Source organism: Carassius carassius, chromosome 16, assembly GCF_963082965.1.
Source record: "Carassius carassius chromosome 16, fCarCar2.1, whole genome shotgun sequence".
In the NCBI taxonomy this organism is placed as follows: Eukaryota; Metazoa; Chordata; class Actinopteri; order Cypriniformes; family Cyprinidae; genus Carassius; species Carassius carassius.
Window position 1 is genome coordinate 32,919,839 of NC_081770.1, and position 12,048 is coordinate 32,931,886.

The window sequence follows — 12,048 nt, forward strand, 5'->3', positions numbered from 1 at the left end:
ATACAAACAACAATAGATGCCCTCATCGACAAGTGCTTGTATGACGAGGTTCAAAGATGCGCACAACTGTTTTAAAAGAGTACAAAGGGATTTTTATTTTAGAAATGACACTGGACAAAAATAAAACTTTCTAGTCAACATGTTTCAACATCAAAACCCTAAAGTGTTTTCCATTTTGTGTGATGTTCAGCTGACGGTCCATGGTCATGACTTTTGAGTCTTAGACGGCATGTTATTACCATGTTAAATATCCTAAAACAAGCTAGCAGAATGTAAAATCATGCTAGTAATGTGCTGAAACATGCTAGCGGTGTGTAAAATCAAGCTAGTAATGTTATAAAACATGTAAACAACATCCTAAAAGATGCTAGCAGTGTGTACAATCAAGCTAGTAATGTTATAAAACATGTAAACAACATCCTAAAAGATGCTAGCAGTGTGTACAATCAAGCTAGTAATGTTATAAAACATGTAAACAACATCCTAAAAGATGCTAGCAGTGTGTACAATCAAGCTAGTAATGTTATAAAACATGTAAACAACATCCTAAAAGATGCTAGCAGTGTGTACAATCAAGCTAGTAATGTTATAAAACATGTAAACAACATCCTAAAAGATGCTAGCAGTGTGTACAATCAAGCTAGTAATGTTATAAAACATGTAAACAACATCCTAAAAGATGCTAGCAGTGTGTACAATCAAGCTAGTAATGCTATAAAACATGTAAACAACATCCTAAAAGATGCTAGCAGTGTGTACAATCAAGCTAGTAATGCTATAAAACATGTAAACAACATCCTAAAAGATGCTAGCAGTGTGTACAATCAAGCTAGTAATGCTATAAAACATGTAAACCACATCCTAAAAGATGCTAGCAGTGTGTACAATCAAGCTAGTAATGCTATAAAACATGTAAACAACATCCTAAAAGATGCTAGCAGTGTGTACAATCAAGCTAGTAATGCTATTAAACATGTAAACCACATCCTAAAAGATGCTAGCAGTGTGTACAATCAAGCTAGTAATGTTATAAAACATGTAAACAACATCCTAAAAGATGCTAGCAGTGTGTACAATCAAGCTAGTAATGCTATAAAACATGTTAACATCATCCTAAAAGATGCTAGCAGTGTGTACAATCAAGCTAGTAATGCTATAAAACATGTAAACAACATCCTAAAACATGCTAGCCGAGTTTAAAATCTAGCAATGTTATAAAACATGCTAGCAACACGCATTAACATGTTATTGGCGTGTAAAATCATGCAAGCAGATGCCAGTGTCTAGTAGATTTACCTGCTTAAATAACAGGAGATGGGTGCTGCTAAGTGAACTGACTTACAAGCTCTTCATCAGACATTTTAAAATATGCATCCATTCAGTTTCAGTTGTACTGTTGAAAACCGCAAAACAAGAAGAGTCATAATCAATAATGAATTACATGAATCACGTAACTGACAGACTCACTCTCCATTCAAAACTGTGGAATTTGACAGAAAAAAGTTGAATAGTTTGCATCACTGGATATTGTTGGTCGTTTACATCAAAGAAGGGGAACGCTGCATTTCTTTCAGTCAAGCTGACTGTTGCTATAAGTAATGAACACAATTTTCATTGCACAAGCTCTTTACTTTGTTTACATTCTTACATTCAGCATTAACAGTAAGCCAAAAGGGGTAAACTTTCGACTGAACTGTGTAGCCTATATATTATGCTCTTGCCCCATCCATGCACTTTCAGTTTCAATGCAATATTTATCTAACTCTGATTGAATGGGTGATCCATTGGGGTGGGTCCGGCCCCTCTCTAATGTCTTTTAAACTGTTGTCCATTATTACTGCTGTGATCCTAAGCATCTGCTCTGTGTGTCCAGCCAAGCCGGAGTGGATCCAGAAACCTGTGGACAGTAATCTGGAGGAGGGGCGCGCTGGATACCTGCACTGCCACGCACGTGCCACACCTGAACCCCAGGTCACATGGTACCGCAACATGCAGCCAATCAGCGCGGAGGTGAGTGGGGCGGTGATGTCATGCCCATATCATACTCGTAACTCAATCTCTAACCGCGTCCTGAGGCGAGAGGCATCTTTTCATGTCTCTGAAAACAAGGATGCTGTGATTTTTCTACCGGGGAAAGTTGATCCTCTGCTGCACACTCGATCGTGAAGAAACATCAATGTAGTAATCATGCTGTCACAAACACTTGCTGTGTCCCATTTAACACAATATCCATCCTAAATAGTATTTGAAAACAGAATTAATATGTCCCAATTCATATGTAGTATGTTAAAAAGAGTATGCCAAAGATTCCCGGATGCTCTACTACTTGAGTTTAAAATTGTAAGTGCAGATCGTTGTGCACTGTAATGGCTAATATTAGCCACAACAACATTGCAGGACAGATGAAGATTCAAATAGAACTACAACCACGCCTAGAAATAGTTTTTAATGATACATTTGGTTATTAACTTTTAAATGCATCATTATGCTAACATATGAGCAGAGTTCTCCGCATGATAGACTCACAGATCAAGGTGCCTCTTCATTTCTCTCCAATATGGTAGGAAATTAAACTAAACATGGATTTTGTTAACTGTGATGAGATGATTGACAGTGCAGTTCAAACAGAGACTGAATTAGGGATGTCCAAATGGCTGAAAAACCAAATTCGAATTTTGTAATTAAATATGTGTATTTAAAAGGTATAATAATTTCAGGTAAGGGGGAAAAAGATTTTGGCTTCTCTTAAGAAGGCGCATCCAGCAAAATATTAGTAATGCACGCTTCTTCAAAGCAATAAAATAACACAACTACTTTTTAAATAATGTTTATAAACCATATATAATTGAAGTGCAGCGATAGCTATCATCATCGCATCTTGTGCGCCAATGATAAGGCTCACTGACACACACCTACAATTCGAATGTGAAGTTTTTACATGAAGTAGTGTGTACCAAAGCTTGCCTACTATTCATACTCAAAAGTACTTTTTCTTCACAAAAAGAGTACATGCTTATAGGCCATAGTATATGTAGGTGAATTGGGACACAGCAACTTTCTCTTTTTTTTCTGTACAGGATGTTCGCTTCAAACTCTTATCCAATGGAACGTTGCGTATAAATAACGTGGAAGTGTACGACAGCCAACTGTACAGCTGTGAGAGCAGAACTGAGGCGGGAAAACTTTCTGCCCAGGCGCGGGTGTATGTGCTTGGTGAGGAACGTTTCTTGGGCTGTTTTGTAGTGGGTTTTTCAATAGCTGAGGCCATTTGTCTGGAGGTCAAGGCAGGCTGATATTAATGATTATACATAAAAGCCACTTGAAGCTGTGTGTTACAGAGCACTCCTCTATTGATATCTGTTTCAGAGCGTCTGAAGTTCACGCCGACGCCACAGGCCTACCAGTGCCTGGAGCTCAACAAGGAAGGAAATCTGCAGTGTTCAGCCAAGGGCCGACAGCCCCCGACCATCCGCTGGATCAGGACAGGTCTGCCAGAGAACACTTGTTACCCCAAAAGATGTGATGAATATGGTTGCACTTTAGAATGCATACAATGCAAACCCTAAATTGATTTTTTTAAACGCCTATAGCAATCTTTGCTGTTGCCCAAATTTTGGGCACATTACAGTTGAGACTGTCCCTGTCAAAAGTTATTTAAAAACTTTTGTGTTTGTATTTTTTAAGCTGTCGGAAATCATAAATTTTCAGATGCCTGATATATTCCGATATTATCAAATAATTGATCTTAAAAGCCAACTTCGAAAGGTCAGCCATGTGGTCGAAAATACACTTCTATTGCAAAAAATAATTTAGTTATATGACTTTTTAGAACACACATTTATTAAATTGAGATTCATACGTCATATGGAAGGTTAATAAATATTAGGACAGTTAGGATAGGACAATATTTGACTGAGATAAAATGATCTGAAGATCTGGAATTGACTTTAAAGTAGTCCAAATGAAGTCCTTAGCAATGAAGTAGCAAAAAAAAGTTGATGTATTTACAGTAGGAAATTTACAAAATAACATCATGAAACATGATCTTTACTTAATATCCTAATGATTTTTTGCATAAAAGAAAAATCTATAATTTTGGCCAATACAATGTATTGTTGGCTATTGCTACGAATACTGATACTGTGCTACTGATGACTGCTTTTGTGCTCCTGGATCACAAAACCCTTTTTATATATATAATATATACACTTTATTTTAAAATCCAGTTCTCGCCATCAACGAAACATTAACTATGACTTTTGCCTCAATAAACTATAGTATACACTGTGCTCTTTTTGCAAGAGGGCAAATGTTTGATCTCATAACGTTTAAGTGTCATAACTGGACCTGGACAATCAACAATGCACAGACTGATGCATAGAGCCAAGTCCCGCCCTTTTTTGTTTAATTTTTTTATTTTCAATAATCCATTTCAGTCAGAATACATAACAAATGATCTGTCGTTACTTCCGTTTCATTGCAACTTAAATGTCCCCAACAACTTCTGTAGTCCCATTAAGCCTTTGAGCCTTTTAAAAGACACGAGCATGCTTTAAAAGTCACAAGTGGGCTGTTACCAATATATTTTAGGTCATAAAAAAAAACATGAAAATATTTTGAGCTTGCCTTAACCACAAACCTTTACTTCAGGCATGGAACTGAAAAGTACATGAATCTTATTAAGCTTATAATTGATTTGCTCATTTATCAATTATGATAAATTGTGTCGTTGAAAGTGAAAACGTCCGGCTCTGGATAAAGTAGGTGAGTTCCCGTGTAGTGAACGTGTGTGTGTGTGTCTGGTGCTCCTGCAGATGGCAGTGATGTCCCTGCGTGGGTGGAGCAGAAGCGCGGCACGCTGCACTTCACCACAGTGACACGGGCGGACGCCGGGAACTACACCTGCCTCGCCTCCAACAGCCAGCAGGGCGAGATCAGAGCCGTCGTCCAGCTCACCGTCGCAGGTACTGGCCCAGAAGCACGTTTCTAATGGGTTTGCTTGACCCACATGGACAAGAGACATGTTGAATAGTTTGACAATGTCTCTTTTGACCTTTCTGTCTCTGTATTTCTTTACCACCTTCTGCTATTCTTTAGTTTATGTGGCGTTTAAGCTCAAGCCGGAGAATACCACAGTGTATCAGGGACACACCGCAGTACTTCACTGTCAGGCCACCGGAGACCCTCCTCCTTTCATCCAGTGGAAGAAAAAGGACAAATTTCTGGAGGCTGACAAGAGCAGGTAAAGCTGAATTACCACAAATATCACCATTTCAGCTCTATTGAGTTCAGACTGAACAGGTTTCTTTGGAAGATTTATAAGGAGCACTTCTTTGTTTCAAGAATCTCCTTGTTTGTTTCTTACTCAGATTCCAGAAGATGCCCAACGGCTCTCTGGTGGTTCATGACGTCAGCATGGAGGACACAGGAAGCTACACCTGCATTGCAGGAAACAGCTGTAACATTGCACACACTTCAGCAGAGCTCTACGTTGTTGGTGAGTCTGAGACCCTCTTATTTTCTTATCCTCTTCTTATTTTCTGGATGGATGTCTTTTGCAGCCCCCAAATTGGATTGTTACATTTGGCAACTGATTAAGAAGCGTCTCGTAAATCATGTCGGATTTATTTCAAACCCTTTGGTATAAAGGTAAATCAGTAGCAAAACTCGAGAGGTTGAAGATCTGATTGTGAGAACTTGTCATATTAATATTTGTATTTGTAAGTTAAAATTTACACTCACAGCTCTGATGTGAAAAGCTGAATCTTTCAATTTGCACACACAGACAATGATCAAAACACCCGTGTTTTGAATTGGAAGTTGTAGATTAATAGTTACTAATGTGTAGAATGACATTCACACAAAAAAATGACATACACACGTTTACGACATATTTACTTTTGCACTTTACTTCAGTTTCGCTGCACAACGTCAAGTCGGCACTTACAACCTCTCAGATCTGGAAGTACAAGTTCAAATCCTAGCGCTCTGACTTTTGCTACTCTTTTTGCAGTATTCTGTTGCAAAACTCACTTGTGCACTTGTATATGCAGATGTGAGAGAGCAGAGCTGGGGGCGGGGCTTTGGTGCGAATGAAGACATTTTATTGGTCGATGCCCGACCAATGAACAACGCCAATTGTTTTCACTGAATATCCTTAGCTTTGACAGGATTTTAAGACACTGCATTCATTTTGCCATTCAGGTATTATCTGGTAGACAAATAATGCAACATATTTTATATGTATATCCCACTGCATATCACTCTACCAGAGTTGCAATATAATGCTGTTTTTATTATTTTTATGTTTTGTAAAAATAATTTTAACTTCTTCATTGGGTTAAATTCCTAATTTGCTTGTCAGTAATGAACCTTTTTAAATGCAACATTATTATTATTATTTTTTTTTAATAAAAATCGAGTGTTTAATAATGTCTAAATGTACATTAAACAGCAAAACCTAAAAAATAAGCACTTATGACCAGAAATACTGTTTTGAGCAACTAGTAGAGCTAAATACATGTATTTATTAAACATCAACAAGGCCATCTAGTGTTTAAGCAATGGAGTTGCATATTAATATTATCTTTCTGGCCACCAAATGCCTCTAATTTAAAGCGTGCCTCTACTACAGTTATTGTAGTATAAATAATAACCATATTAGAAAATGTTATATTTCAAATGGTCATTCATGGATCATAATTATTGCGCATATTATGTAGTACCGTGATCTCTTCAAATTAACTAAACAGGACTGAGTTAACATGTAGTACAGTTATTTTATTGGTTAAAAGTTACACTTAATTGTTTAGTCACATTTAACTGCCAAGGAGGAGTATGAGAACTTAATGCTGTTCCATTTTCCAGTATAAAATGCTATTGTAACGCATAGTCATTACTCTTTAAGTGTTACAAATTACTAGAAATCGCTGCAAATATAATGAAACTGTTGTCTGTCCCAATTAATAAATTTCAAGCATATTGACAAAACGTTTAGTTTAGTACTATTGATAGCTCCATGAACCACGTGACCGCGTGGCGGTGAGATCAAAGCATGCGAGTTTACTCTGCAATATGCAGTGGGATATACATATAAAATATGTTGCATTATTTGTCTACCAGATAATACCTGAATGGCAAAATGAATGCAGTGTCTTTAAATCCTGTCAAAGCTAAGGATATTCAGTGAAAACAATTGGCGTTGTTCATTGGTCGGGCATCGACCAATAAAATGTCTTCATTCGCACCAAAGCCCCGCCCCCAGCTCTGCTCTCTCACATCTGCATATACAAGTGCACAAGTGAGTTTTGCAACAGAATACTGCAAAAAGAGTGGCAAAAGTCAGAGCGCTAGGATTTGAACTTGTACTTCCAGATCTGAGAGGTTGTAAGTGCCGACTTGACGTTGTGCAGCGAAACTGAAGTAAAGTGCAAAAGTAAATATGTCGTAAACATGTGTGTATGTCATTTTCTTTGTGTGAATGTCATTCTACACATTTGTGACTATTAATCTACAACTTCCAATTCAAAACACAGGTGTTTTGATCATTGTCTGTGTGTGCAAATTGAAAGATTCAGCTTTTCACATCAGAGCTGTGAGTGTAAATTTTAACTTACAAATACAAATATTAATATGACAAGTTCTCACATTCAGATCTTCAACCTCTCGAGTTTAGCTACTGATTTACCTCCATACTTTGGCACCACCTACGATTACATGTATATTTACAGACATGTACATTTGACTGTTGTAATACATGTTAAAGGGGGTCATTGTGAGCAATTCATCAATTTAGAATTTGGTCAAAAATGTACTTTTTGGAATTTCTCCAGCACACAGTGCACTCTGTGATTAAAACTTGGAAACTCTTTGATATTCCAACCTGTTTTTCTGTAACACTTCAACAAATTTGACCATGAAGATGCCAAACATTAAGTAATGGTGGAAGTAACAAAGTTCCCATTAGCAATATTTTGATTTGTCTGTTGACAATGTGTTCGAACCAAGCAGCTGTCTGTTCGTCAGTATGCTAAGTCCACATGAATCATTTTTTGCACTTCTAATTCGGTTGTCCTGGTGTCAATGAGTTTTTGGTTAAATGCTGAGAAATAAGGTCTCTGGTTGACACAAGCTCAAGATAGTTAAGATGGGCACAGTTTGTTTGTTGAATTTTGTTTAAAAAATGTATGAAAGTTATGATTATTTTAAGATTATCACGATGAACAAAATGTAAGAATTATTAACTTTTGTCGGTCACACAGCTTATTTTCTGCAATTTATCCAAAATCCAATGGAAAAATACTATTGGCTTTTTCCAAAGGAACCTGGGTGATGCTAATTTCATAGTTGGCCAACAAAAATGCATTATCCCTGCTGCGCTCTGAGACCCCTTCCTGCTTGTCAAAACTTGTAAATGATTATATTTTCTTTGATCCTTTTAACCAATTAGAGTTCATGTTTATGTTTTTATGCTTTAGGTCTGTATTACACTGTATCTGCCACTGCTGTTTTTCGAGCTATGTGCTCTTCACAGCCGCGTTTGAACCAATTTTTGTACTAGATGGTTCTTTGAAACCTGATACATGCTGCAATACAGTTTCAGAGTTCCCCCTAAACCAATTTTGGTCTAATATCAGAGTACCAACTAAATTTCCACATTAAGCTGAATTACGAATGCTTTGAGTCTAGCGGTGTGTTGACTTCAGAGAAAGGAGAGGCACATCAAATTGGTGCGAATTCAGAACTGTTAGATCCTAAGTGAATCTTCATCCCAGCTTGTCACTTGATTCCTATAAGGAGCCTATTTTGGGATCAAAAGGAATGCTGGAGTGAAACTGCTCTTTCTAAAAAACACTGGTGTTTAACATATGCATTCTTTGTGTGTGGTTGTCCACAGAGAAACCAGTTCAGCACTCATTAGCAGATGATGAAAAGGCCCCTTACAAAATGATCCAGACTATAGGTCTGTCTGTGGGGGCGGCCGTGGCCTACATCATTATCGTGCTGGGCCTCATGTTTTACTGCAAGCAGAGGCGCAATGCCAAGAGACTCCAGAAGGGGGAGGACGGAGACGAGCGAGAGGTGGAATGTCTCAACGGTGTGTGCTGTTGTCTTTTGCTAGCATGCAGTTGTGAAAAAATAGACCCAGTTCTCTGATCCAGTTCTCTGATCGACCCATAGGAGACGTCCAACAGAACGGCCACACCACAGCAGAGATCCAGGAGGAGGTGGCACTCACCAACATGGCTGCCAGCGGGATCAACAAACGCCACAGCAGTCACGACAAGCTCCACTTCCCCCGAAACAACCTGCACACCATCACCACACTGGGTACAGCAATTAAACAGAGACCGACTGACTAGTTCACAAATAGCATACATTAACATCTCGAACGAGAAACGTATGTATCTACTCTGTTTCTCCTCATGTAGGTAAAGGAGAGTTTGGTGAAGTGCTCCTGGCCAAAGCGAAGGGCGGTGAGGATGAGGAGGAGACAGTGGTGCTGGTGAAGAGTCTGCAGTCACGCGATGAGCAGATACAGTTGGATTTCCGTCGCGAGTGTGACATGTTTGCTAAGCTCAGTCATGCTAACGTCGCTCGTCTGCTGGGCATCTGTAGAGAAGTGGAGCCGCACTACATGATAATGGAGTACACTGATATGGTAACATCAGCTCACTGCGTCATATCTGTGTGTGTGTGTGTGTCTGTCTTTCTCCTGTCTGTCTGTCTGTCTTCTGTTTGTATGTTTGTCTGTCCATCTATCTTCTGTCTATCGTCTGTCTGTTCTAACGATACCCCCTTTTATTCCCGATAGCTTCACAGTTATGTGCTCCTGTGGCATATGGCTTTACTCTAGTTGGGTTTTGAAGTGCTAATTGTAGTATTGCATCCTGAGATGTGTTTCTTCACTCTTGCTCTTGTCTCATTTTGCTGTGTGTTATTTTCAGGGTGATCTGAAGCAATACCTGAGAGTGTCCAAGAGCAAAGACGAGAAAGTCAAAGTCCAGCCGCTCAGCACCAAGCAGAAGGTAATTAATAACGGTCTTCAGTCTCTCTGATATAGAGTATATGTACATAAAGACGTGTCAGGACAAAGCGCACTCACTCTGTGCCGTCTGCCGCAGGTGTCGGTGTGTCTGCAGGTGGCTCGAGGCATGGAGCACCTGTCCAACCAGCGCTTCGTCCACAAAGACCTGGCTGCACGCAACTGCCTGATCTCCTCCAAACGACAGATCAAAGTGTCTGCTCTGGGCCTCAGCAAAGACGTCTACAACAGGTACAGCCAAACACGCATTTTCAATAAAGCAATTCAGTTCACTAGCGTGTCCTAATCCACGTTTAGAGCCAAAGCCTTTGATTTATAAAACGAAGAATGAAAAGAACGTTCTCTGAAGTCATCTTTTCCTATGCAAAGCTTCCTGTATTGATTGTTCACAGGCTTGTGAATGTCCTTCTCTTATTATCGCGCACACTGCTTCCCCCTTGTGTTGACGAAAGCGTCACTGTTTATTTTCTGTGTTTGTGTAGCGAGTACTATCATTATCGCCAGTCCTGGATTCCTCTGCGTTGGCTCCCGTCTGAAGCCGTCTTTGAGGATGATTTCTCCACCAAGACGGACGTGTGGTCGTTTGGAGTGCTCATGTGGGAGGTCTTCAGCTTTGGAGAGCTGCCTTACGCCGAGCTCACAGAAGACAAAGTTCTAGAAGGTGCGTCTCACAAAAAGTCATAGGGGTGTAACGGTACACAAACATGATGGTTCAGTACGCACCTCGGTTTTGACGTCACAGTTCGGTATTGTTTCGGTACAGCAGGGGGAAAAACCTGACCAATAAACAGTGGATTACTGGATTACTAACATTGAAGGATTACTTTTTTTTAGTTTTAGTCTAAAGGGAAACCTTTTATATTACTCCCGAGTTCGAATCCTCCTTTTGCCGAAATTTTCAAATCTCATATCACATCGGAAAGGCATTTATTCAAGGAAATAATCAAAAAGTGGAAAGTAATAAAAGGGAGGGATTTATTGTACCAATAAGGTTGCATCCATTTAATATTTTGAATTAAAATGATCATTTACACTCAATACGTTATTACTGCATACTGTTTTATAATGTACTACAATACTGAGGTGTAGATAATTGCCACTGTTTGCAATTAGTAGAAATAGCAGAAAATCCTGTTTTAACAGTGTAAATAGAATCTATAGCTATTTGCACTTAATGCAAATGGTCACTGCTTAAATTTAATTACTATTTATTCTTAAATATAATAATCAACACAAACCATTAAAAAATCATCGACGTAAAACTTTATTTTAAATATATTGATTTACATGGCTGGCATAACTTGTTTCATAACAGTTTTATTTAAACCGAGATTAAATAACATCACTAATAGGTAAAATATAATGAGTATGTGGTCTAATATTTCGTAAAATGCTCTTCTCTAGACCTCATTTCACTAGCGAACTAACACGCTTTGAACACTGATGACTTGCCTGAGGTAAATGAAATGCTACGTGACATCTTGTTTCAAAAGCTGTGTATTGCTTTTAACTGCCTTTAACTGAAAATTGAGTGTTTACTGTTGTCATTTTGCATTATTGACACACAATTTTCTTATTTAATTCTGTAAAGTTACTCAATCTGCATTGTTAAAAGCACTCTATAAATAAAGGTGACTTGACTATTGCCATCTTTCCCAAGATTGAAGCACTGATTGAGTGCTTACATGAGGCATGAGATGTTCAATCATGTTTATTTCAGGTTAACACTTGTAGTAAAGCTGCTAGAACGGAGGCCTTAATACAGCAAACTGTCACAAAACATCGAAAAACACCAAAACGGCATTTACTGGAGAAAAAAAAAACTACATAATTTGAAAGATGAGACTTTGTTTCTTATAAAAAAGTAACAATATATAGAACTGGAAGATTCCAGTGAAGTTCCACTCATGCAGTGGTTAAAACAGTGCTGTGTTTTCTGTATGAATACGTGTCCCGTTAAACCCCTATTGACTGACGGCTGTGATTTATTTCTAACTCTCTTT

The 12,048-nt window shown here is 38.5% G+C and overlaps 1 protein-coding gene across 1 annotated transcript in view; it reads left to right on the forward strand.

The window, feature by feature from the left end:
- The window catches only part of ptk7a (protein tyrosine kinase 7a), a 36,535-nt gene that overhangs the window by 23,563 nt on the left and 924 nt on the right, over window positions 1-12,048 (forward strand). The window contains exons 8-19 of the mRNA XM_059569887.1: window positions 1,874-2,010; window positions 3,078-3,213; window positions 3,367-3,486; window positions 4,815-4,964; window positions 5,098-5,242; window positions 5,370-5,497; window positions 8,897-9,097; window positions 9,181-9,330; window positions 9,432-9,661; window positions 9,948-10,028; window positions 10,125-10,276; window positions 10,528-10,706. Coding sequence (XP_059425870.1) covers window positions 1,874-2,010; window positions 3,078-3,213; window positions 3,367-3,486; window positions 4,815-4,964; window positions 5,098-5,242; window positions 5,370-5,497; window positions 8,897-9,097; window positions 9,181-9,330; window positions 9,432-9,661; window positions 9,948-10,028; window positions 10,125-10,276; window positions 10,528-10,706 — 1,809 coding nt within the window. The remainder of the gene's footprint in view (window positions 1-1,873; window positions 2,011-3,077; window positions 3,214-3,366; window positions 3,487-4,814; window positions 4,965-5,097; window positions 5,243-5,369; window positions 5,498-8,896; window positions 9,098-9,180; window positions 9,331-9,431; window positions 9,662-9,947; window positions 10,029-10,124; window positions 10,277-10,527; window positions 10,707-12,048) is intronic.